General features: G+C 40.6%; 1 protein-coding gene and 1 long non-coding RNA gene across 8 annotated transcripts in view; one reads left to right on the top strand and one right to left on the bottom strand.

Moving 5' to 3' along the window:
* Positions 1-24,902, top strand: part of LOC138746175 (sodium-coupled neutral amino acid transporter 4-like) — a 72,416-nt gene that overhangs the window by 42,974 nt on the left and 4,540 nt on the right. For all 7 annotated transcript variants that reach the window (XM_069904145.1, XM_069904144.1, XM_069904147.1 and 4 more), the window contains 13 exons: positions 901-991; positions 1,137-1,252; positions 5,089-5,162; positions 5,432-5,524; positions 9,430-9,511; positions 10,874-10,956; positions 13,668-13,726; positions 15,826-16,107; positions 16,196-16,275; positions 17,967-18,067; positions 19,430-19,554; positions 22,770-22,914; positions 23,004-23,101. In XM_069904145.1, coding sequence (XP_069760246.1) covers positions 901-991; positions 1,137-1,252; positions 5,089-5,162; positions 5,432-5,524; positions 9,430-9,511; positions 10,874-10,956; positions 13,668-13,726; positions 15,826-16,107; positions 16,196-16,275; positions 17,967-18,067; positions 19,430-19,554; positions 22,770-22,914; positions 23,004-23,101 — 1,429 coding nt within the window. The remainder of the gene's footprint in view (positions 1-900; positions 992-1,136; positions 1,253-5,088; positions 5,163-5,431; positions 5,525-9,429; positions 9,512-10,873; positions 10,957-13,667; positions 13,727-15,825; positions 16,108-16,195; positions 16,276-17,966; positions 18,068-19,429; positions 19,555-22,769; positions 22,915-23,003; positions 23,102-24,902) is intronic.
* LOC138746178 (uncharacterized) overlaps positions 408-24,902 on the bottom strand; it is a 145,478-nt gene continuing 120,983 nt past the window's right edge. Inside the window, exon 3 of the long non-coding RNA XR_011346744.1 lies at positions 408-1,353. This is a non-coding gene — a long non-coding RNA (uncharacterized lncRNA). The remainder of the gene's footprint in view (positions 1,354-24,902) is intronic.

Below are 24,902 nucleotides of genomic sequence, written 5' to 3'. Positions count from 1 at the left end.
TAGTTCTCGTCTCCACCACCAATGGAAACCTTTTGCCTACCTCAGCCTTATCTATGCCTTTCATAATTTTAAGTTTCTACAAGATCCCCTGTGACTTGTGGCATCTGTGCCATTCAAACCCTGATGGAAACAGTGAAAAGTTAGGATTATTTCTATACTTTAGTGACTGAGAAGAAACCGAGCCTTAAAATAAATAGTTAAGAGTTGATTAATACTGGATTCTATGAATTGTATAGAATTGTATGCAACAATGAGAGATCATGAGTTCAAACGAGCAAAAGGAGCCGTTTGGATTGCTGTTTGGCACCTTGTTTTCAGGTATAGTGATGGAGGTGGAAGGACTTCCGAGTGAAATGGTGAAAGTTAACGTAATAAATTGTAATAAATGCTTAGAAATTCATCTCCAGTCACTTTGATTTTAATTTAGACATACAAGCATGATAATGGGCCCATTCGGCCCATGAGTCTGTCGCCAAATTCACCCAAATGGCCTACACCCATCCCGCCATACATTTTGGATGGGGGAGTAAACTGGAGCACCCGAATTAAACCCATGCGGACTTGGGGAGATCGTACAGACTGCGCCAGACTCAAAACCTGGTCACTGGTGCTGTAATAGCATTGTGCCAACTGTGCTACCCAAACTGCGCTACCGCGCTCCCTCGGCTGAGCAGTTAAGTATTTTATATAATGGCGACTGCGCAACCTGCTCTGATTCTGAAAACTGGTTGAATGGCCATCAATTGAAAGTGAACTGGAATGAAAAGGAGCAGGCGAGCCTCCGATAAACGATAGGGCCCCTTTTCATTTTGATAAAGTGTCCTCCTGTGTTTGATTCCTGCCTCTTGGCTGAAATTCCAGCAAATTGTTGATTTGCTTTGATTTGCTTCATATCCCCAGTCAGTTTGTTGATGAAGATGCAGAAAGTCAGAGGTTTCTAACAAGTGGATTTTTAAGGAAAACTAAATTTGAAGAATATCAGGAAGAATATGTGAGTAATTGCATCTGTCGCACTTCCAAACACTTTGCATTGGCCATTTATTCGTTGTTGTTAGTTGCTTTCTGCAAAAGTTGGAGAAACTTGCTTTTTTTCAACAATGGAAATGTACTGACAGGTGTATTGTATTTCTTTACAGCATCCTGGGATGACCTCATTTGGAATGTCTGCATTTAATCTCAGCAACGCTATCATGGGCAGCGGCATTCTTGGCCTGTCCTATGCCATGGCCAACACTGGAATCTTGCTGTTTGTGTGAGTATTGACATTAACTCGCTGTCTAGCATTTGGTGGATATAAGATTTCACTGACCGAAACTTGAAGCAAAACAGATGGCACTCCTGAATCTGGATGACCTAGAGAATTAGAATCAAAGAATTTCTTAGAACTGAATTAGTTCATTCAAAGGATGTAAAGTAAGTGTATTTATACCAGTGGTTCTCAACTTTTTTTCTTTCCACTTTAAATATTCCCTATGCCATAGGTGCTCTGTAATTAGTAAGAGATTGCTTAAGGTGGTACAAAGATGGAAAGAAAAAGTTTGAAAACCACTGTTTTAATCGTCCCTAATTGACGTTATGTGCACAGTTTCATAATTCCAAAGGAAATGGGCTAATGACCATTTTTTTCAAGCAAAATATTTCAGTAACAATTGGGTCTAGAGCAGTGGTTCTCAACCTTCCCTTCCCACTCACAGATCACCTTAAGCAGTCCCTTACCAGATAATTTGTGCAGAAAGCTGATTCAAATAGTAATATAGCGGTGACCAGATGATGTAAAACATGAAAGACTGCAAACATTGGTTGAAATAAAAACATAATGCTGGAGAAAGTAGGTCAAACAGTGTAGTTTATATAGCAAAGATAAAAATACATAACTGACATTTTGGGCTTGAGCCCTTCATCAAGATATCGAACAAAAAGGTAAAGGAGGGAAGCAGTGGGGATAAGAGCATGGTCGCAAAGGCATGAGGTGATAGGTGGAGAAGGGAGGGAGGGCACAGCAACAAGCAGGAGGAGGAGCAGAGATGGCTCGGTGTATAGAGAGGAAAGGGGGTGGCGAGCTGAGGGAAAGAAGATGAGGGAAGGGATGGGAGGGAGAAAGGAGAGTGGGTTTGCAGAAACTGGAGAAGTCAATATTAATGCCATCTGGCTGGAGAGTTCCCAGACTGAAAATCAGGTGTTGTTCCTCCAATTTATGGGTGGTATTGGTGGGATAGTACATGAGGCCATGGACACACATGTGTGTATGGGAGTGGGATGCAGAACTGAAATAGTTGAACCATGGACCAACAGATGATGTTTTGGTGAAGAAGACAACGGAGGAAGAAGTATTGGCAAGGACATGAGGACGAACACTCCTTGCCTCTTTGACATGACAACCATAGTCTTTTCAACTTCGACTTGGAGCTCGGGCAGAGCCTCTATTTATTCCCCATTGTCATCTGAATTAATTTTCAGATCATTCTTGTTTGATGGTTCTTGCCCACAGCAGATAGACATTTGTTACTGGGTTGAAATAAAACTCAACCAATAGGCTGAATCAAGTGAGCTGACAGCCTCGACAGAGAGGTGTGGGGCCCTAGTTCAGTTGTACCATGGTAAATCCAGCACTGGATTTAAAATCTCTGTGTTGGCTCCCTCCCTTGGTGCCCTCAGGACATGCTTATTAATGGTTAATCCGGGCCTGGTCACATTACAGCTGCCATACTTGCACTGTCACAGCATCCATGAGTTGGGTCGAAGGGCCAGTTCCTGCTGTTTGACTCTATGATTATAGCCGATGTTGAGCTAGTCCTAATTTACCTCTGCTCTGCACTAACAGATCTCTCTCTGTAATACAGCACTCAGTTGAGTGTTTTACTTGGTGTACTATGTATAGGTGAAGTAGCTAGACTGCTTACAAAACAAACTTTTTCTCACTGTACTTCAGAATATATGATCATAAACTTGGTTCATCTTTTCGCATAGAAACAGCCATCCTGTTCACTTAAAGTTAAATTCAAGTGTTTGGAAGATTTTACTTAATTTTAATGGTTTTAATTTGTGTGCTGTATTTTAAGGTGGCTTAACGTTTTTTTTAAATAATAATCTGTATTTTTATTCAATTGTGTTTGAATACTTTTTATCAGTCATTTAAAACCAGTTTGAGTTTGACAACCAACTGCAATGGGTCATTATGATGTTCTCAGGTGGACTTCAGTCCCAGAAGATGGAGGCTTTGGGACACACTCAGTTACAGAGGGTCAGCAGACACCGTTCTCAATATCCAGAGAGCAAATCCAGACAGGCAGGGTCTGTGGCTTGAGAGACTGGGCAGGGAGCCTGGTATAGACATTAAAATGTTCTCTTCAGGACAATACGTTTGAGCCATCAAGCTCACAATATATCGGGTGGTGTGAACCACTGCAATTGAAAGTTTATACTTCTTGGCTAGAACTGCTTGGAGAGTTATTAAGGTATGTTCTTTCTGAAAAGTACTGAGCAGATGGTAAAATGGAAAAACAGGGAAGGAAAACCAGGAACAGCACAGTAAGCAGTCCTGCAGATGCCATCTCTTCATCACCAATGGCAGCTGTTGGTTATTTCTGTAAAGATGGCTATGATTATATTATTGTATATCAGAGCACTGTAGAATCGGTCAATACTCTATAGGCTAACTTTTCTAAATATATGTGCTAGTAACTTGAAATTGTACAATGTACTTCTAATTCATTGTATTTCTCTCCAAAATTGTATATTTGGAAGACATTTGAGTTTTGGAGATGGGGGAAAAAATATTAGTTACTTGATACGCAATCATTTAAGAATAAAATGATGAGAAGGTATACAGATTAACAGATTTGTTTTGGGAGGCTGGACACTGACTGGGAGATCACTTTGTTGAGCACCTTCGGTATGTTTGCTGCATTTGCACACCCATTGCCACATTGATTTGTCTGTCTGTGGCCTCATGCTCTGCAGAGTTGAGGCCTCCCGTAAATTGGAGGAACAAGGCCATACATTCAGTCTCCAACAAGATCGATCTTCAATATCCGTTAACCCCTTCCCCAGATTCTTCCCCAGATTCTTTCCCCGATCCCTCTGTCTCCCTTTACCCAGCTCCCCAACCCCTTCCCCTATCACTTCTCAGCTTTTAATTTAATTTTAACATGCTCTTGCAACCCACAAGCCCATGTTGCCCAATTACACCCAATTGACCTACAACTCCTGTACATTTTGAAGGGTAGAAGCCGGAGCACCCAGGGAAAACCCACGCAGACACGGTGATTGTACAAACTCCTTACAGATAGCGGTGGATTCGAACCTGGGTTGCTGGGGCTGTAACAGCATTGCCCTAACCACTTCTCTTCTATCCTTTCACCTGATTCCACCTGTTACCTCCTGCCTGTTGGTCTATGCTACCCTCCTCGACCCAACCCTCTCCTCTTTTTCAGTCCATTAGGTTTTATTTTAACCTGACAAAGGGTGCAGGCCCAAAATGTTAGTTACCCTTCACTTTCTATGGATGCTGGGTGACCCCAGTACATTTTCTATTGCACTCAACCCCAGCATTGGCATATTTTCTTTAATGAGTCTTTGATTTTAATTAATTAAAAAAAACATTTTAAATGTACATTTAGACCTATAGCCACAAGCTGGTGCTACACAAATACCCCAATTGTCCTACATCCCCTGAAATGTTTTGAAAGGTGGGAGGAAACCAGACTGTCCAGAAGATATCCATGCAGACATGGGGTGAATGGGCAAACTCCTCACAGATGGCAACAGATTCGAACTCCCTGTTGCAGTCTCTGTAATAGCTAGGCTAAGCGCAGTTCTAACAAATATTCAGTGTTAATAAACTTTGTAAAATCAACAGCTTTAAAATAATGAACAAAGGTTTTAAGATGTCAGCAATGTCATCCTTCGAAAATATTGGTGAACGCCAGTGCATGGATCTGAAGGTGGCTGCATTGTCACTGGAGATAGAATCATTTGCATCAAAAACAAACTCAGCACTCTGTTTAAACACTTTACATAAAGAATTATTTGGCACCAGAAATAGTTGAAGACAGTTATTTTAAAAAAAGTCATCTTTTGCTTTTACAGGATCCTATTGCTTGCAGTGGCAGTATTGTCCTTGTACTCTGTTCACCTCTTACTGAAGACTGCAAAAGAAGGAGGTATGTAAGTGCCTTTATCGAGACGTTACAAATTCCATTCAGAAGCATAAATGGCAATTCACCTTGGATGACAGTACAAAGTGGCATATTTCAAGGCCCTCCAGTGATTAATCTTTAGAAGTAATGAAGGGATATTCGGCAAAGACCATTAATGGGGAAATTGATTTTGTATCACTCATTTAAAACTACCATACAAGTCTGGCTCAACTCTGTAAAAGCAAAACAATTGTGAATCATCACACTGTTTAACTAAATTTCTGTTTTAACAGGTTCTTTGGTTTATGAGAAATTAGGGGAGCGGGCATTTGGATGGCCAGGGAAAATTGCAGCATTCGTCTGCATCACAATGCAAAATATTGGAGGTATTGGAAAAACTAATATTCAATTCAATATTTATTATAATTATTCAAACAACCTATTATCTTTAGCTGCTAGAATTGTACTGTGAGATATTGATTGAAAAATTTATGTAATATAGTTGGCAGAGAAAGCTTCTAGGTGAAATAATCTGGGATTCAAGTGTACGGCCACTTGGAAAAGCTTACTAAAGTAGAGACAACACAATCTTTTTTTGTAATTCTTTATCGCAAGGCGAATCTTTTTTTTGTTATTTGAAGTGGTAACAATGACGATGGATAATAGTATTGCAGCAAAGGTTTTTTGAATTTCACAAGGCTTTTAAATTTGTCAGGAATATTGAAGGACAAAAGAGAAAAGACGGCAATGCCAGTAAAACTAACTAAGGGACAAGAAAAAACGGAGGACAAATGTTATTCAGAACGGAGAAATCTGAAAATTTTCAGGTTTCTGGAGTAGAATTAGTTTGGTTTTAAACTTGGATCTATAGGGTACCATTACATTGTGTATCTTTATCTTTGCTATATAAAGTACACTTTTGATGCGCCGAGTTTCTCTAGCGTTTTTTTTATATACTTGCTTTATCTCTATCTGCTATGGGCACAATGTTTTAAGATGGGATATGAATGGCTTACCATTACACAGAAGAGATTTAAAAGAATGGTTATTTGATTAACCATTAGAAGGGATACTCCAGATCAACTGGGGTTGCTCTTCTGGCAGCAGATGAGAGTGAGGAGATTTGAGAGTGATTCTTGAAATCATGGAAGGAAATAAAGAAACTGAAAGGTCAGCAATCAGAGAGCACAACTCACGACCGCGCCAAGAATGGCATAAACTCCTGATAGGGAGAATATACATTCAACTGTATTTCCAAGTGGTATTGACTAAATCACTGAGTAAATCGTGCAGAGAGATGAGGAAAAAGAGTGGAGTACTGCAACTTGACTGCATTTTGAGAGAGGCAGCACAAACTGAGTCTGACATCTTTCTATTGTGTCGTGACGTGCATGAAGATGAATCCAACTTTCATTTCACTAAACGCCAAGTTTTCTATCTTGAGTTTAATTTTCAAATATGGTTAACACGAGTCTATTCTGTTTATCCCATCTTAAAACTGAGGGTTTTTTTTTAAATTGTGTTATCTCTTTTGGAACATTTTATCCATAATCTGGACACCAAAAATCTGGACCACCTGAGAATCCAGACATTTCAAAAAATGTCTGACTTTTAAAATTTTGTGCATGTATCCATAAGCGCAACCGATTCACAATGGCAACAAGTGACCACACAGTCTCCATTTTGAAATGAGCAATCAAACTGAGCTACTTTCCATTTATTATTTGTATCATATGTATTTACAATCCATAATAATGGATCCTTTTTAAACATGATGTCAAGCATTACATGCTCTTTCTAGTGAAAGAATTTTACATTTTCATTTTTGTCAAGTGTTGACTTTATATTTTTTTTACATGATAGAGGAATTAGGAGATATGGGGAGAAGAGAGGTAGGTGGAGTTAGGTCATAAATTAGATCAGCCATGATCGTATTGAATGGCGGAGCAGGCTCGATGGGCCATTTTTGGCCTACTCCTGTTCCTACTTCCTATGTTCCTATGCTCGTTTTAAATGAGTGGAATGGAACAAATGATTTGGCTGGAGAATTTATAACTATCCTCTCCAGAATAAAAGTGCAGAGATTAAGAGAGAGAGATGGGAGTCGGATCTAGGTGTTGCAATAATGGTCTGATTAGTGTTTGGATAACATGACATCAATTATAAATGCAGGATACGGGATTAGTGCAATATAATTTTATACACCAATTATATCTCAGACAACAGAAGTTGCATAAATCAAAAATCTGAAATATCGGAGATGTGTTTTAGGTGTGGGATAGAAATAAGGTTTTTATGTGCCATGTGGTCGTGTGTAAAGGTGAGGCCTTTCTGGAAGGTTATTACTGAAATATTAGCAAGGAGAACAGGGATGACCTTCAGGGCAGGGGGCGACCTGGTGCTTTATCTTTTGGGAAACTTTATTGAAATAAGCAATAAATTAAGTAAATTCCAAATTTCATTTGTTAAAATTGCCTTAGCAGTGGCTAAGAAATGTATTGCGATTTCTTGGAAATCCAACTCCCCTCTACATATAGCATAATGGACTGCTGACAGGAATAGTCATATAACCTATGAAAAAAAATTACATAAAGAAAAAAATATGACATTTATCAAGATACTGCAGCCATATTTGGATCAGATAGGGGCCCAATTATAACTACAATAATAAAAAGGACAAGAATACATGCTGCTACAGTATAAATGCAAGGGACTTCTCCATTGAGATATTTTATGGTCAATATAAATGTGAGCCTTGACAGTATATGGATTTATATTGTGAAAATGTGGGGGGTGGGAAGGTTATTTTTGGTTTTCTTGTAAGAAAAAAAGTAATATAAATAAATAGATACATAGAGAGAGAGAGGGGTAAAGAAGAGATAATAGAATCGAGTGAATCAAAAAATGTTTTGGGAACAAAGACAGTTACAGGAACAGGCAAGATATTCGTCTTAATTAACATCAATACATTGAAAGAGGATTTCTTAACATGGTTCACTAAAGTAAGAATGCTTCCAAAATTCATTCGGCTAAATCTTATTCTAATTTCTCATCAAAATGTGATAGATGTAGACTGAAGAAGGTACAGTATTTCATGTCTTGGTCATGTTTCTCGCTTTCCAATTATTGGGAAAGTATCTTCCGTACCTTGTCTTCAGTTCTTAATGTTAATTTGGCTCTTAATCCTTTTCTTGCCCATTTGGAATAAGTCAGCTGATTTAAATTTGTCTGGGCAACAATCCCATGTAGTTTGTTGCCTTTGCTCTTCTCATTGCCAGAAGAGCTATACTTATGAGATGGAAGGATGCTATCCCTCCTACACATACTCAATGGTTATCTGATATGATGCATGCTTGACTTTGGTGGGGATCGGGGGAATAGATGCTCTACTAATGTAATGAAAAGTAATTTTCTAAATTTATGGGGTCCTTAATTATTTTCAGAATTTATAAGATTATTAGATCCTGTTTTACAGATTGATCATCCTTTCTTTCATGCATTAATGGAACGTATATGATTAATCATAACTTCACAAGGGAAGGGTTAGATTATTAAAACAGTTTTTGTTTTATATATGTGTTGTCTTTTTTATAGGTCATTTACAGCTATTTGTTAATATACGTTTACTTTGTATTCTTGTAATTAATTATGTATGAGCAAAACTCAATTAAAATGTTGGAAAGAAGAATTAATAATTCAAATTATTTGATTTCCTTCATTTTAATGCAGTAAATATGCAGAGAATCAGCCATTTTAATTGAATAGATTGAATATTCAGCATTTCCTTCTCGCTGTATTTTTTTTTCCCTATCTCAATCTCATTTTTCTGAGGAAATCTCATACCGGGCCAGATTCCAGTAAATATCTATTCCATCATTTCTGAGTACATGATGTTCCATTGCACCAATAGGGATTTTTATTCATTTCCTGGCAAATGCAATCCTGCCCAGGTGTTCTAAACCACATGGGTATTACCAATTTTGGGTGTAATTATCTTGTGCATTAAACATTACCATGCTCTTCAGATAGCTCCCAATGTATATTTATTTTCTTGCTTTTAGTTTTTTAGAACTTTTCTCCCCCCTGAAGGAGTTTACTTTTTTTAAATGGTATTATTTTGCTCGTCAGCCTTACTAGATTATGGCCCTTCCCCCAACCATTTTTTTCCCCATGAAGAAACAAGATACCTTGTGCCCCTGTAAAATGGAGCAAAGTAATTCTGAAATCCCTTGGCTTTTTTCAGAAATTGGATTAAATATATGGTGTACTGATGAAATTATTCTTGTTACAGCCATGTCAAGTTACTTGTTCATTGTGAAATATGAACTACCAGAGGTTATTCGTGCTTTTATGGGGATTGAGGAGGTCAGTGGGTATGTATCCTGACTTTAAAATGAAAATATTTTTTCAAATGCAGTTGCATACAAAATTCATTGTTATGTGTGGTAGACTTCAGACAGGGATGAGGAGGAGCTGCTTGACCCCAGCATAGTTGAGTTGTGCACAGTTCATGGACAAAGCGCCCACTTTACCCAATAATTGGACAGGTGCTTCATGAACCAAAACCTACTTCTAACCCCTCTGGTCTTTGACCAGCCATTCATTCCTCTAATGTATCCTATACAATTTTGAACACCGCTCAGGTGATTTTCACCTCCTGAGGATCTACTTCTTAATTTGGTGTTTGATTACGAGATTTTTTTCTCCTGTCAGTGCCATTATTGCCCATGTGTCCAACACTAAGTTGGTGGGGTGGGGGTGGGGGGTGTGAAATGCAAAAGTCTGCAGACCCTGTGATAGATGTAAAGCACAGAAATGCTGGAGGAACTCGGGTGGTCTTGCAGCATCCATAGAAGCTAAAGATATATTACAGACATTTCAGGCCTGAGTTATCTTGAAGAAGGGCTCAGGCCCAAAATGTCAGTAATATATTTTTACCTTTTTTAATGCTATGTGACCTGCTATGTTCCTCCAGCATTTTTGAGATTTTAACCATACTAAATAAATGAACCCATCCCGTTATAAATTTCTCTGCAGCTTTTATCCTGAATTCTAGTGTTGGAGAGGCAACACATCCTTCTGGACTCCTCCAATAGAGCCCGTGCCTCTCCTCCCACCCTATCCCCACCTTTTTATTCAGTCATCTGCTTGGTTTTTGGCACTCCTGAAGTGTTGACTGAGTCTAGGGATGAGGCGTGACCTATTGAGTTTCTCCAGCACGTTTGTGCACTAGACCCCAGTGCTGATTTCACCTTCTGGGCCTTTTGGGCTCTGCTGCACAGAGTATTATTTGGGGCAAAACGGTTATCGCAGCGGTTAGTGCAATGCAGTGAACCAGGTTCAAATCCAGCGCTGTCAGTAAGAAGTTTGCACATTCTTGTGTACCTGCATGGGTTTCGTCTGGGTGCCCCAGTTTCTCCCCCACGCCCAACCTTTCAAAATGTTTGAGGCTTTGATGTTGATTGAAGAGTCTGTAACCGTGCTTTATGTCGACATTTAAAAATATATTCCAGTCATTATTTGATTGCCCCCCTCCCCAACTACCACCTCATCCCTTCGCTTGGCAATCCACTCCTATCCAAACAACTCAAACACTATCTGCAAAGCCTGAGGTCGCTGCACTTCGTTTCAAACCCTCTGACATTTGTAGTGGATAAATGTACATGATAAGAATTTGTTGGATGAAAAGGGTATTTTGTATACAATAAAGATCATAACTACCTAATCTCTTTCAGACAGTGGTATACAAATGGCAATTACCTTGTTGTAATTGTGTCGCTGTGCATTATCCTGCCTTTGGCCTTTTTTAAAAATTTGGGTAAGCTGTTTTCTTCTCTCATCCTCCAACATTTCTAAGGTCTTACACAGCAAGGTTTTCTTCTGCTGGACGTGTCAGCAGAATCAGACCACCAAGCAGTGTAAAATTTTATCAGTAATCATCATGTGACATGGAATTTAATGTTTCCTCATAGTACTTAAAAAAGAACTAATTTAGAATTGTGACATTTTACCGCGCTGAAATGGGCCCTTCATCCACACCAATGCCATTGTCTACCTAACCCCATTCATCCACTGTCCCTCAAAACATTTCCTATGCATGAACCTGTCTTAAGTGTCTTTCAAATGTTGCAATTGTACTCTCTTTAAACACTTTCTTTAGGAGCTCATTTTGGAGTCCCCTACCCTCACAATTTTGTAAAGTTCTGGAAGATCCTCCCACTGCCTGCTGCACCCCAGGGAGATGAGTCCCCAGCCTCTCCTTGTAGTTCAAGCCCACAAGTCTCAAGGTTTCTTTTTTCTTTCTGCACCCCTTCCAGAATAATGATGTCGTTCCTAGAAGTGTGCCCAGTACTGTGGTCTCACCAACATCTTGTTCAGATACTATGTCGCATCAAAACTTTGCCCTGTATTTCCACAACTATCTTCTTTCCCCTTCACTGCTACTCTCCAAATGATGTCAAGTTGACATTTATAGATTATTCAGTAATTTATTAATGTTTTGATGATAATAAAGCCTGGTTGAATGGTTGAACGGGGTTTAAAGCAATTTTTGTACTTTAAGCCATCTTAAATAGTAAACTGCAGTAAAATTCCTGGCATATGGCATTAATATGGATTGGTAGATGCCAGATAAGTGTATTTTCTGGATATTTGAGACTCACTCTTACAAAGCCTGACTAATATACCTGCATTAAGAATAAACAGTTTGAAGGACAAACCTACTATACTGTGCTATACTGTACTTGCATTGAACAAACTTAACTTGCATGAATACATACACAGTCCCCGAGTTACAAACAACTCGCACTTATGAACGTGTGCATAATCTTATCTCACGAATGCTAAATAAGAACTGAAAGCACCTGTTCCATCTTGCATACAAATTCTGCTTGTGGACAGACCCAGGTAACGGAACTCGTTCATAACCTGGGGACTGCCTGTAAACCTTAAAGCATTTTACTTGATTTTCAGTCACATTTCATTAAAACATTTAACCATCGCTGCATCTGGAGGTTCCTTCCCCTCCACAAAGCTGCCCGAAAGGCAAACTATAACATTATATATAATTAACCTCCCCCCCCCCACCAAAAGTTTACCGGTAAAGCCTCTGACCGAGTCGACTTGCTAAGCGAGTCGACTTGCTAAGCAGGGATAAGGAGACACTTTGAGAGTTACCCCAATGGTGAGCGGCATCGACCAGCTTTTCATCCTGGGTGACACCATTACCATTTCACACAACTTTATTCAAACAGCAGCTATGAGCAAAGCCCAACCAAGTCACTCCACTGGCTGAATATTTGCTCCCATCTTCATCAAAATGTGATACTTGAGAACATTTACTTTTAAGATTTTAAACGTGTATTTTTTTTAACCTATTATTATTTTTTTTTTGCCAGTTGATTGAGGCTGCCTGTGTCTTGAATTCCAGATATCAGGAGTTTTGCTGTATACATTTAATTTTGTGGATAATTTTCTTGGTGAAAATAATTATCACCAGCGTAGATTTCAAGATTAGCAGACCATATCACATTCCCACTGATAAAAGATGGCTGAGGAGTGATCCCGCAGATATCTATACCATGATGAGTAAGAGGGGATTGGGTGTTTCTGTTTGTGGAGATTGGCTAATTGGATACTCTCAGCAGAAGATGGTGAATAAAAAGTATAATTGGGAATCCAGTAGGTTGCCTATCCGGAGAGCAATTGAACCCAATGGTGGGAATAAATTTTAGGGAAAGCTATCAAGCAACTGGCAAAAAGAATTACAGAAAATAAATAGGTGTAAAATACAAAAGTTGAAAATTGGTGCCCTCTAGTGGTTTGTTTGCCAATCGCACAACACACAATCTCGAGCAACTGGAGAAACTCAGCAGGTCGGTCAAACAGTCCCTTTATGTAGCAAAGGTGAAGAAACACCACGAACGTTGCAGGCTTCTGCCCTTCATCAAGGTGTGGGCGAACACGAGAGATGTCCAAACAAAAATCTCTCGTGTTCCTCCGCACCTCGATGAAGGGCTCAAGCCCGCAACGTTGGTGGTGTTTCTTCACTTTTGCTACATAAATGCTGAATTTCTCCAGCTTTTGTTTTTTCATTTAACCACGGTGTCAACAGAATTCTGTTTTACCAGGGGTTTTACTGTAATTACATGTAACAATTTTCACTGACAAAAGGCAAAGGAGGAAAAACCCAAAAACCCAACACCCAACCCCAACCAACCAATTTTCCCCTGCAACCGCTGCAATCGTGTCTGCCTGTCCCGCATCGGACTTGTCAGCCACAAACGAGCCTGCAGCTGACGTGGACTTTTTACCCCTCCATAAATCTTCGTCCGCGAAGCCAAGCCAAAGAGAAGAAGAGACATGTAACAATTTATTTAAGTCACTTGAAAAAAAAATACAATATATTTTTCATTAAATGTTGATGAAAAATTAAATAGTGTTTCTAAATTCTATAATGTTTGCTCAATATATGCTTATTGTATGATAATAAAACTAAATAACCAATAGCTTTTTTTCCCTTCTGAACAGGGTACCTTGGATACACAAGTGGATTTTCCCTTGCTTGTATGGTCTTTTTTGTTGGTGTTGTAAGTATGGTCAGGCTACATTACAACTGTTGTTACAACAGGCATGTTTTGTGTTAGAATGCAGACTGGCAATTATATGTGTCAGAGATCTTGATTTCAGAAGTGGGCTTTATCCACCAGATGGTCCAAATTCATCCGTACATTTCTGAGCATCAAACGCAAGGAAATGTCCAGTGATTAAAAACGGTGACCATTTGCTATTTCTGATGGGATGGGTTACGCTGTGACTTTCTTATCAGCTCCTTGTTTGTACCAGGCTGAGCAGAAAACTGTTGGGCAGAGTTGGTAAAGGTAATATGAACTGCAGAACACCCTATTGCTCTTAACTCTGTGGTTAAAGATGACGTGCAAAAGAAAGTGGTCGTTCTTTACACCAGTTTGTTGTAATATTCCTTCGGCTAGACCGTACACATTCGGAATTTCAGCTCTGCAATTTTATATTGACATACAGCAAGGTAACAGGCCTTTTGGCCCACGAGCCTGTGCCGTCTAATTTCACCCTTCAACCCTGGTACATTTATTTTAAGGGGTGGAAGGAAATGGGAGCACTTGAAGGAAAACCATGCAGACACAGGGAGAACGTACAGACCGCGCCAGATTTGATCCCCAATCGCTGGTGCTGTAACAGTGTTATGCTCACTGTGCCGCCCTGCACTAAATTGTCGTGATTGCATGACCCTCAATGTATTCTTGACGTCACTGCCATGACCATTCTGCGAAGTATTGCAGTCTGCCAGTGGCAACCAGACAGCATTTGAGGGGCCAGGTTCCCTGCTGACAGTCTGCCCCAATGGCCTTTGGCATTTCCTGCAGGTGAATTCATGTCTGATCTCCAACACATTCCTGACTTGCAATGCACTGAGGCAGAACATGTGCACTGCACCTATCTGATCGCTCCTTACAGACCTGCCAGATGGCCATGAGCACATACATTTTTAAGTTTTTTAAAAAATTTAAACATACAGCACGGTAACAGCCCATGAGTCCATGCCTCCCAATTTACACCTGATTAACTTACACCCCTGTACGTTTCGAACGGTGAGAGGAAACCGGAGCCCCTGGGGAAAACCCACACAGACATGGGGAGAACGTACAAACTCCTTACAGACAGTGCTGTTACACCAACCATGCAGCACAGTCCAACATATTCAGATGCTTGGCATAACTTAAACAAGAAAGTCTGCAGAAGCAGTGATCGTAGTTTACCCAAAAGTCCTGGAGAAACTCAGCAAGTCATAGAGTTCCTTGTGTAGCAAAGATTATTTTAAAAAAAAACATAACCAATGTTTCGGGCCTCAAGGTATGAGCCAAAAGAAGGTAGGTGCGTAACTAAAAAATGATGCAGGGAGAGTCAGGGGAGGAGCAAAGGACAAGAGGCCGTAGGTGGATATGGGTGGGAGGGAACAAGAGGAAAAAATGCTGAGGTGATAGGGGAGGGGGATGGCTCTGTGAATGGAGCGGGAAGAGGGTGGAGAGTTGGAGGAAAGGAGACCGAGTAATGGGGAAGACGGGAAGGACAAGAGGCCATAGGTGGATATGGGTGGGAGGGAACAAGAGGAAAAAATGCTGAGGTGATAGGGGAGGGGGATGGCTCTGTGAATGGAGCGGGAAGAGGGTGGAGAGTTGGAGGAAAGGAGACCGAGTAATGGGGAAGACGGGAAGGACAAGAGGCCATAGGTGGATATGGGTGGGAGGGAACAAGAGGAAAAAATGCTGAGGTGATAGGGGAGGGGGATGGCTCTGTGAATGGAGCGGGAAGAGGGTGGAGAGTTGGAGGAAAGGAGACCGAGTAATGGGGAAGACAGGAAGGGATCTAACGTAAACTGGAGAAATTGATGTTAATGTCATCCGGTTGGAAAGTGCCCAGTTGGAATATTGGGTTTCCTCAAATTATCAGGTGCCAATGCATATGGCCATGAGCAGACATGAGGGTGGGGTGCAGATTTGAAATAGTTGGCTAGTGAGTTGACTCTGGAATAATTTGTTTTCTCCTGTCTTGTGGTATGAATGATTGTCCTACATCTTAGTTATATATGTACTGTATTTTATTTTGTCCTCACCATTGTTTCCATAATAAAACTACTGAAATTTTCTTCCAGGTAATATACAAAAAATCTGAGATCCCCTGCTCTTTGCCTGCATTTGGTCACTACACAGGAAATCTGACATTTCTGCCAAACACTACAGGACATGTGGTAACAATGCATTCAACGGTGCTCAACAAATCTACTGATCACGACTTAAACCTCATGATGCCCCATGTCAATGGACACACCACCATGGACGTGGGTGATTCCCACATTTACACCAATGGATTTGGCCATGACTCACATTATGAAGATGACATGTGCAAACCAAAATACTTCATATTCAACTCCCAGGTACTGTATGCAGAGTTCAAAAGTACTGAAGGAGAAACTGCATTGTGCGCTGGCTCACTGTTTGATGAGGTTTTCTTTCCTTTTGTAGACTGCCTACACCATTCCCATCTTGGCCTTTGCGTTTGTGTGTCACCCAGAAGTACTTCCAATCTACCGTGAGCTTAAAGAGTAAGGACTTGGTGTGGATCTTTTTAACATTACGACTTGCCGTCATTTTAAAGATGTTTCTTGAGAAAGCACAAAAAAAAATTAAAGGCAGGTGAAGGTCCTGAGGGAGTTCTTTTGTTCATGTGCTTTATAATTTGAACGGCCACCATTTATTTTTAATGTTCGTGTTGGTCAAAAGTGGACTCCATATTAATCCCACTATTGTACTGTAGCCCCGTGGGTAATGGCTCTTTAAATGCTCATCCAAGTTGGCTGATAGATAGCACGATTCAGAATGCTACCTGTATCACGTCAGCATGATCCCCCTTGGACTGCATGGGATTCCTCCCACATCTCAAAATGGGTTGGTAGGTTAATTGTCCACAGAAACTATCCTCATGTGTGGATGAGAGATGGAATATGGTTCATGGTTTCAAGATTACTTTTATGTTCACGTAATTATACAAAAAAAATGTAATACTTCAACTTCTGCCTGACATTATTCAGACCAAGAGTTGCCATGAGTATTGCCCGACTCCCCCTAACAAGAGAAAGAAAATCCAGAGAGAGTCCCTTCACTGACACTGAGTGGCTGTAGATTTGCCTCCAATGCTCCCACAGTCCCTATAGCTACACAGACTTCTGTTTCAACTATTGGCCTCCTGAGCTCCAGATCTAATCCTTCAATACAATAAGAAAGTTTTCAGGCCCTTGCCCTCAGCGCCCTCTCAAATCCCGGTTCTGATACCATGAGCCAGTCTCCCGTAGTCTGTGTGAGTCCTTCGACAGCAAGGTGAGAGCAGCCCACAGCCTCTGTGAATCCTTTGTCCGCTGAGCACCTCGCTGGTCTACTGCAATGGTCGCCTTCCCTGTGGGGCTATCTCCCAAGCTGCTTTTCTCAATGAGGGGTATTCTCTCAGCTTCTGCGCTGCTCCCCCAAAATCTACCCCTCATGCCAAGCTGCCCAGTGCAGGCACTGCAATCTTGGGCACAGACGTCAGTGGTTGGAGGATTTTTAAAAATCCGTCAGCAACTTTAACAGATCGGTAAAGCCTGTATGAAGGCATCGGGATCATCACCAGGCAGTAGGACTCTACAGCACAGTGCTCCCTGCTCTCCTAGGTCTGCTCTGGCAGTGCCACCATTGATTTTTGGATGGAAAATCTTGCCTTAATAGGCAACAGGGGAGCTTGGATGAATGTGACTGCTCTGTCAGTCAGCATAGACCCCATAGCCATTTTCTAAGCTCTGGAAATATGGAAGTACTTTCTGAATCCACCTAGTCTTCACTTCTTGGTGAGTGAATTTATTTTTTCTTGGTTCCCCTCTCTTCCTTTCACCAATAACTATCAACCTGTACAGCCTAGTTATAGACCTCTTCGACAAGGGAAAATCATTCTTGTTCATCCTATGTAAACCTTTTGTAGTTTTTGTTCCATAATCTAATCTCTCATCTCTTTCAAAAAAAGCCTAGTCAGTATTTCCTCATCCCTATAATTTTACAGAATTAGCAACATCTTCATTAGTTTTCTCTGCACCTCCCATTGAGGAAGTTAATTCCACTTATGGTCAATTTCACTGATATGCCAAGCCTTCAAAATTTATATTTTGGCTTTCCACCAAGATATAGTTATTTTCCTTTACCAGGAACCTATCTTTCATTCCATGACTCAGTTTCTAGAGAATAGAGAGAAATTTTGTTTATTTTTCAGTCGATCACAAAAGAAAATGCAGCACGTCTCCAATGTGTCGATTACTGCGATGTTTATCATGTACCTGCTTGCAGCTCTTTTTGGCTACCTGACCTTTCTTGGTGAGTCAAAATGCAAGGTGTGCCTGAGATTAAAATCTGCTATGTTAAGATTGACAATCCAAATATTATTGTTGCACAATGGAAAGGTGGTGATGTTTTTCTTTTGGTTGTCCAGTCAATTCAATGTCAGATATAAAGTTTGAATGTTTGGGCCTTCCACTTGCAGAGCTAGTTCAAGTCAAGACAAGTTTATTGTCATCTGATTGTGCAAATACAACCTGATGAAACAGTGTTTTCTGGTCCTCGGTGAGAAACACGCAGACACAAAACTAGACATACACACATATTAAAAACACACAAAGCTGGAGAAACTCAGCTGGTCAAACAATGAACTTTAAGTAACAAAGGTAAAAATACATAACTGCCATTTCCCTTCAACAAGGCACGGAAAAATGTCGGCAGGCGTCCGAGCAACAGTGTAAGGGTGGAGGTGTGGTGGCAAAGGCAGGAGGTGATGGGTGGAGAAGGGAGGGAGGGGACAGCAGTGCTCAAGGGGAGCCGGAATGGCTGGGTGAAAAGAGGGGGAGGGAGGAGAACTGGAAAAGGGGAGGGGAGAGGGAAGAGTAGAGCAGGTTAGCAGAAACCAGAAAAGTTGATGTTAATGCCATGTGGTTGGAGAGTGCCCAGATGGAAAATCAGGTGTTTTTCCTTTAATTTGTGGGTGGTCTTGGTGGGATAGAATATAAGATCATAGACAGAGGTGGGAGTGTTACACAGAACTGAAATGGTTGGCTACTGGGAGCTCTCTCACTGGTGCTCGGCAAAGCGATCTCCCAATCTATAGACAGACAATACAGAATGCAGACTGGTATTTAAATATACATATAAATAAATAATATTTCATAAATATGAGAGTCTCACATGGTTAATGTGAGCAGTTCCTTTGATCTTTCAGCATTCTCACTGCCCATGGGAAGAAGCTGATCCTGGTGGAGCTGGCTCTGATACGCCTGTGTCGCTTTCCCATCAGGACCAGCTGAAAGATGCTGAGTGCGGGGTGGAAAGGGGCCTCAATGATTTTGTACGCCCTCTTCAGACAACTATCTCAGTCAATCAAGTTGATGGGGGGGGGGGGGGGGAAGAGGAGGAAGAACCCAGTAATCCACTCTGTCACTCTTATGGACCCCTGATCCATTTCTTTGCTGCAACCATACCACCCTGTGATGCAACCAGCCAGAATGCTCTCCACAGAGCTCCTGCAGAAGGTTGACATGATAGTGGCCGGTAGCCTTGCCCGCTTCAGTCTTCTCAGGAAGTGCAGTCATTGTTGCATCTTCCTGACAAGTGAGGAGATGTTGTGTGTCCATGGTAGGTCACTAGTTAAGTGAACTTAATTGTGCTGGTGCTTTATTTTCCTCACAGGACAAGTTGAAACAGAATTGCTTCATACCTACACTAAAGTCTTCCATTTTGATGTTCTGATTTTGTCTGTTCGCCTGGCTGTGCTCGTAGCTGTCATTCTAACTGTGCCCATTGTGCTCTTCCCGGTAAGCAAGAATGTGGCTGTTGGGAACTGAAAACTTAGTGTTGACATATTTGAGTTCATGGCTTCAGAACATGAGATTCAATGATCCTAACAATGTGAACTTGGCCTATTACTGCCAATCCGATCATTGGTGAAATCCCACCTTCAAAGCTAAGAGCAGAGCTCCCAATGTCAGATGTAAAGGCTCAGAAAATAAGTTTGGAAATTCAAACTGGCTTCATGGTATGGAAAGAGAGTAAATGGATGAATGGAAATTCATGCCAGTAAAGTACATGCATCCAGTATTGGTGACCTGGATAATTTTTATTTAATTTCCAGATACTTCAGGCAATGTGAGACTTTCTTTATCAATATTTGTATTGAATTATTTTATATAATAATACAGGTTCATACATCCTTAAAGGAATGATGCATGAATCTAATACAGACTATAACAGAGCAAACAAGTACAATATGTCAGAGAAAAAAATTGTTCTTGTGCAAACAGTATTATTCATAGGTAAATTGGGGAAAAAAATTATAGAAATATTTAACTAATGTAAACCCTAAACCATGACAATATGGGAGGTGGGGGGGGGGGGGAACTGCCAGTAGAAATAAGCACAAAGAACCTGGTTAATATTCCTGTTAGAGGCTGTGAAAATAATTAAATAGAAGAACCCCAAAGATTGGGAAAGTTTAAATTCGAGCCACTTGTGGAACATATTTTCTCCACGGTTAAATATGACATCATATCGTGTAACCATTGATTATGAGTGGGTGGGACAGCATCTTTCTGTCTGATCAAAATAGCTTGTCTTGCAAAAAGGGAGGCAAAAAATAATACATGGCATTGAAATGAAGACGATTTCACTACCCTCTGTTCAACCATCCCAAAGCAATATGAGACTTCATCAACTGTGGACATCTTTTTAACTACCCTTCCATTACTGTTAATTCCTCTTGTTTATATTTTTTTTAAATCCTTGTGCCAGGGCCTGACCTCTAAATTTCTACAGGTGCTGGCTTAACAATCATTTCCCATTCTGGAGGCTGTAAATTAAAATTAAATGTCCGACTGCCTGGAATTCCTTAGAGAAGCATACTTTTCCAATTTTGATTATAACCCAACAACTAAACGTTAATGAAGAGAGACAGGACAAGCATATCCACTTTTTCTGACCCAAAGAGGATGATTTGCTGACAAGTTTATTGGGGCAGCGCGGTTAGTACAACACCTTTACAGTGCCAGTGATCTGGACCGGAGTTTGAATCCCGCGCTGTCTGTAAAGAGTTTGTATATTCTCCCCATGTCTGCATGAGTTTTCCCCATGGGCTGTGGATTCCTCCCACCATTTGAAACATGTCAGGGGTGTAGGTTAACTGGATGCATCATGGACATGTGGGCCGACGTGGCCTGTTACCATGCTGTATGTCTAACTTAAATTTAAAAATTTAAAAATCTGGAGACAATTACCCCATCAGTTGAAAAATTGAAATGGTTAGTACTCTCCAATAAAAAGCTAGTGTCTGTAATGTCATAACAGCCCCCCTAATTTTTGAATGTTGGTTATGGAAGGAAGTTGTGTGTCCTTATCCATTCTGGTCTGATTGTGAGTGCAGGTTCACACAAATATGACTGACTCTAAAATGCAGACGAGTGCAAGGCACTAGTTCAGGACTAATTTTCCATTAAAGATAAGGAAAGTCTCACATTGCCTGAAGTATCTGGCAAAAAAATAAATGGGAGGAAGGGAAAAAACCCTTCGATTGACACAAAATCCTCCCCTGACAGTAATAACCAGGTTGGTGACCATGGTGTCAAGTGGTTAGCTCTGCTGGGAAAGAAGCTATGCCAAGGGAGCAACCCTCATCAAGAAATCCACATCCAAATTACATTTCTAACTATTCATTATATAACCATGAAGTAAAATAAACCATTTTAAATATGTGGCGGAACGTGTTTCCTCAAATGGCATTAAGGCTGACCACCCATTTGGTGCCAACACTGAAGTGAAGGAGCTGATGGAGTCCTCTCGCTCATCTTCGGAGGAATAATGCGTGTCCCACAATGCATCAATTGAATGAACTCCATTCTAAGGTCATCCAGTCTTGGTCAATCTTTAAACTGACCAGCAGCAAGTGTGCTTGAATTGGGTAGTCCTGGTTCAATCACATTATGCAAAGTTGAGGACACCATTGTCATACTGTTAATGTTAGCACAACGCTATTAAAATGCCAGCAATCAGGGTTCAACCAGTGTCGATTTTAAATAATTCCCTAATTAATTATTTTTTTTGTATTTATTAATTTGGATTGTGACTACCACATCTTGAGCGTTAGCTATATTTTTCTTTTCACTCATATCCTTTAATAAGAACTTGGATGACAATTTAGGCCGGCACTGTTGGCGTAGCGATTAGTGCGGCGCTGTTACAGCGCCAGTGATCAGTGCTTGGGTTCGAATCCCATGCTGTCTGTAAGGAGTTTGTACATTCTCCCCATGTCTGCATGGGTTTTACCCCCCCAGGGGCTCTGGTTTCCTCCCACTCTTCAAAACATATCCGGGGTGTAGGTTAATTGGGTGTAAATTGGCCAGCACGGACTCACGAGCCGAAATGGCCTGTTACCATGCTGTATGTCTAAATTGGTCTTGTCACATTCAAATGGTTCACATCAGATGGGAAACTAGGGGTTAATTTTCCCACCATTTCAGCAAAACCCTTTTGGATCGTATCAAGTCAGGTTTATAGTCATCTGATTGCATAAGTACAACCCAACAAAACAGCATTCTCTGGCCCTCGCTGCAAAACATGCAGACACACAGCTAGACATAACACCCATACAACCAAACAAATCAGATGTTGGACAAGTATTCATATATGCAAATAAATAATATTTCATGAATATGAGAACCTTGGATGGTGAGCATAGGCAGTTCCTTTAATCGTTTAGCATTCTCACTGCCTGTTCTGGCTCCGATACTCCTGTATCTCTTCTCCAGTGGGAGCAGCTGAAAGATGCTGTGTGCGTGTTGAAAAGGGTCCTCAATGATTTTGTGCGCCCTCTTCAGGAAACAATCATGGTGGATTGCATCGATGGGATTAAGATCAGGAAATTGTGTGTCATATTGGTTTGTCATGTGAATCAAAGGTCCCTTCATGCAATTTTGTGTTTGCAACTAATTTCATATTGTCTGCATTATCCAAAGTTTCAAATGTTGCTTCACCTCTGTAGATCCGTGCATCAATCCAGGAACTGATATTTCCCGGGAGGTCATTCAACTGGATACGACACACTGTAATTGCAGGGATTCTCGTGATTTTAAACAACCTTCTAGTGATATTTGTTCCGAGCATTCGAGATATTTTTGGCTTCATTGGTAAGGTCACGGGTATGATTGTGTTTTGTGTGTTGGCTAAGACGAGGTAGGCAGACACTCATCATTTTTGTTTTGTGCTTGTATTGTAGGAGCATCTGCAGCGACAATGCTTATATTCATTCTCCCCTCAGCGTGCTACATCAGACTAGTAAAAAAAGAACCGATGAGATCTATGCAAAAGATCGGGGTGAGCAAATGCAATTATGATAAAATATAGCAACTGCCAATAAATTAGAACATAATTCATAGGAGCAGAATTGGGAATTCAGCCCGTCGAGTCTGCTCCACCATCCGAATCATAGCTAAAGTATTTTTCCGATCAACTCCATTCTCCTGTATGCTCCCTGTGACCTTTGACCCCCTTACTAAATTAATGTAGCTTTTCTAAGACGTTTATTTGCTAATCGGTGAGCCTGCCTGACTGATCTGTGTTCTGAGGGTGCAAGAGATCATTTCTCTTGAGTCCAACTGGCTACAGCAGCTCGTCATTGGAGAGATCTCTGCCTAATAGACCTATGAGCAGAAATAGTCTATTCAGCCCATTGAGTCTGTCCCACCATTCAATCATGAGCTGAACCATTAACCCACTCAGCCCCACTGGCATCACTAGGGGAAGTACAGACTGTACCAGGTGACACCATCAGACACTATAAAATTTTTGTGTCGTGTTTCAGCAGAAATTTATTAGTTTTTATAAAAATATCCATGTAGTTAGTTATAACAACAAAAACATTTTTCATAAGACCATCTTACATGTATCAATATATCGACAAGGCTAAAACTCTATGCTAATTTACTTCTTGAATCTTCTAATGTACTCCGGTCTGAGCTGTCATTACCCAATTATAGTGATGCTTTGAACCACATGGTTTTGTCTGCACATGCTACAAGCACGCGCTGTTGTTTTCATTGCTGCTATGCATATGACATGGTAATTTAAAGGTGTAATTTTAATTTTGCTGGTTGTTTATCTCACTACTATTGCCATTACATTCAGTGATATACGGGAATTACGATTTACGGGTAACATTAGTGTAAAAAACATTTCTATGGATTCTGTAGGGCAGTGGTTCCAACCTTTCTCCACTCACATACCACTTTAAGTAATCCCTTTGCCATCAGTGCTCTATGAGCACCTCAGAGGTCTCTGAGGTGGTATGTGGGTGGGAAGGGAAGGTTGAGAATAACTGCTCTACACCCAATTGTTACTGAAGTATTTTGCTTGAGAAAAATTGTCAGTGGCTCATTTCCTTTGGAGTTATGAAACCGTGCACATACTGAGTCAATTAAGTTTGAAAACCACTGTTTTAATCATCCCCAATAGCAATACCTTACTAATCAACGAGCACCGATTTGACCTGAAAAAAATAGTCCAAAAAGTTTGACGGTTACATGAGTATACTGTATAGGGTCATTCCTTTTAATCCAGCATGATCTGAATATGAAATGACACCATTGCTACCACAGAGTTCCACATTCTCGACAGAAATTCCAAGATCTGGTCTCTTGAGGAAGGAGGAACTGGCTTTGGAGGCAGTGCAGAGGAGATTCAGCAGGCTGATTTCCGAGATGAGGGGCTTAGCGCTTCAGTCATCTCGGACTGTACTTGCTGGAATTTAGAAGAATGAGAGGGGATCTTGGAACAGTGGTTCTCAAACTTTTTCTTTCCACTCATATATCACTTTAAGTATTTCCTATGCCATAGGTGCCCTGTGATTAGTAAGAGATTGCTTAAGGTGGTACAAAGGTGGAAAGAAAAAGTTTGAAAACCACTGTTTTAATCGTCCCTAATTGACGTTATGTGCACAGTTTCATAATTCCAAAGGAAATGGGCTAATGACCATTTTTCTCAAGCAAAATATTTCAGTAACAATTGGGTCTAGAGCAGTAATTCTCAACCTTCCCTTCTCACTCACACACCACCTTGATTAATCCCTTACTGATCACAGAGCACCAATGGCATAGGGATTACTTAAAGTGGTATGTGA

The sequence above is a fragment of the Narcine bancroftii genome, chromosome 11 (genome assembly GCF_036971445.1).
Source record: "Narcine bancroftii isolate sNarBan1 chromosome 11, sNarBan1.hap1, whole genome shotgun sequence".
Classification (NCBI taxonomy): Eukaryota; Metazoa; Chordata; class Chondrichthyes; order Torpediniformes; family Narcinidae; genus Narcine; species Narcine bancroftii.
This window is presented reverse-complemented; position numbering and strand designations above follow the sequence as displayed.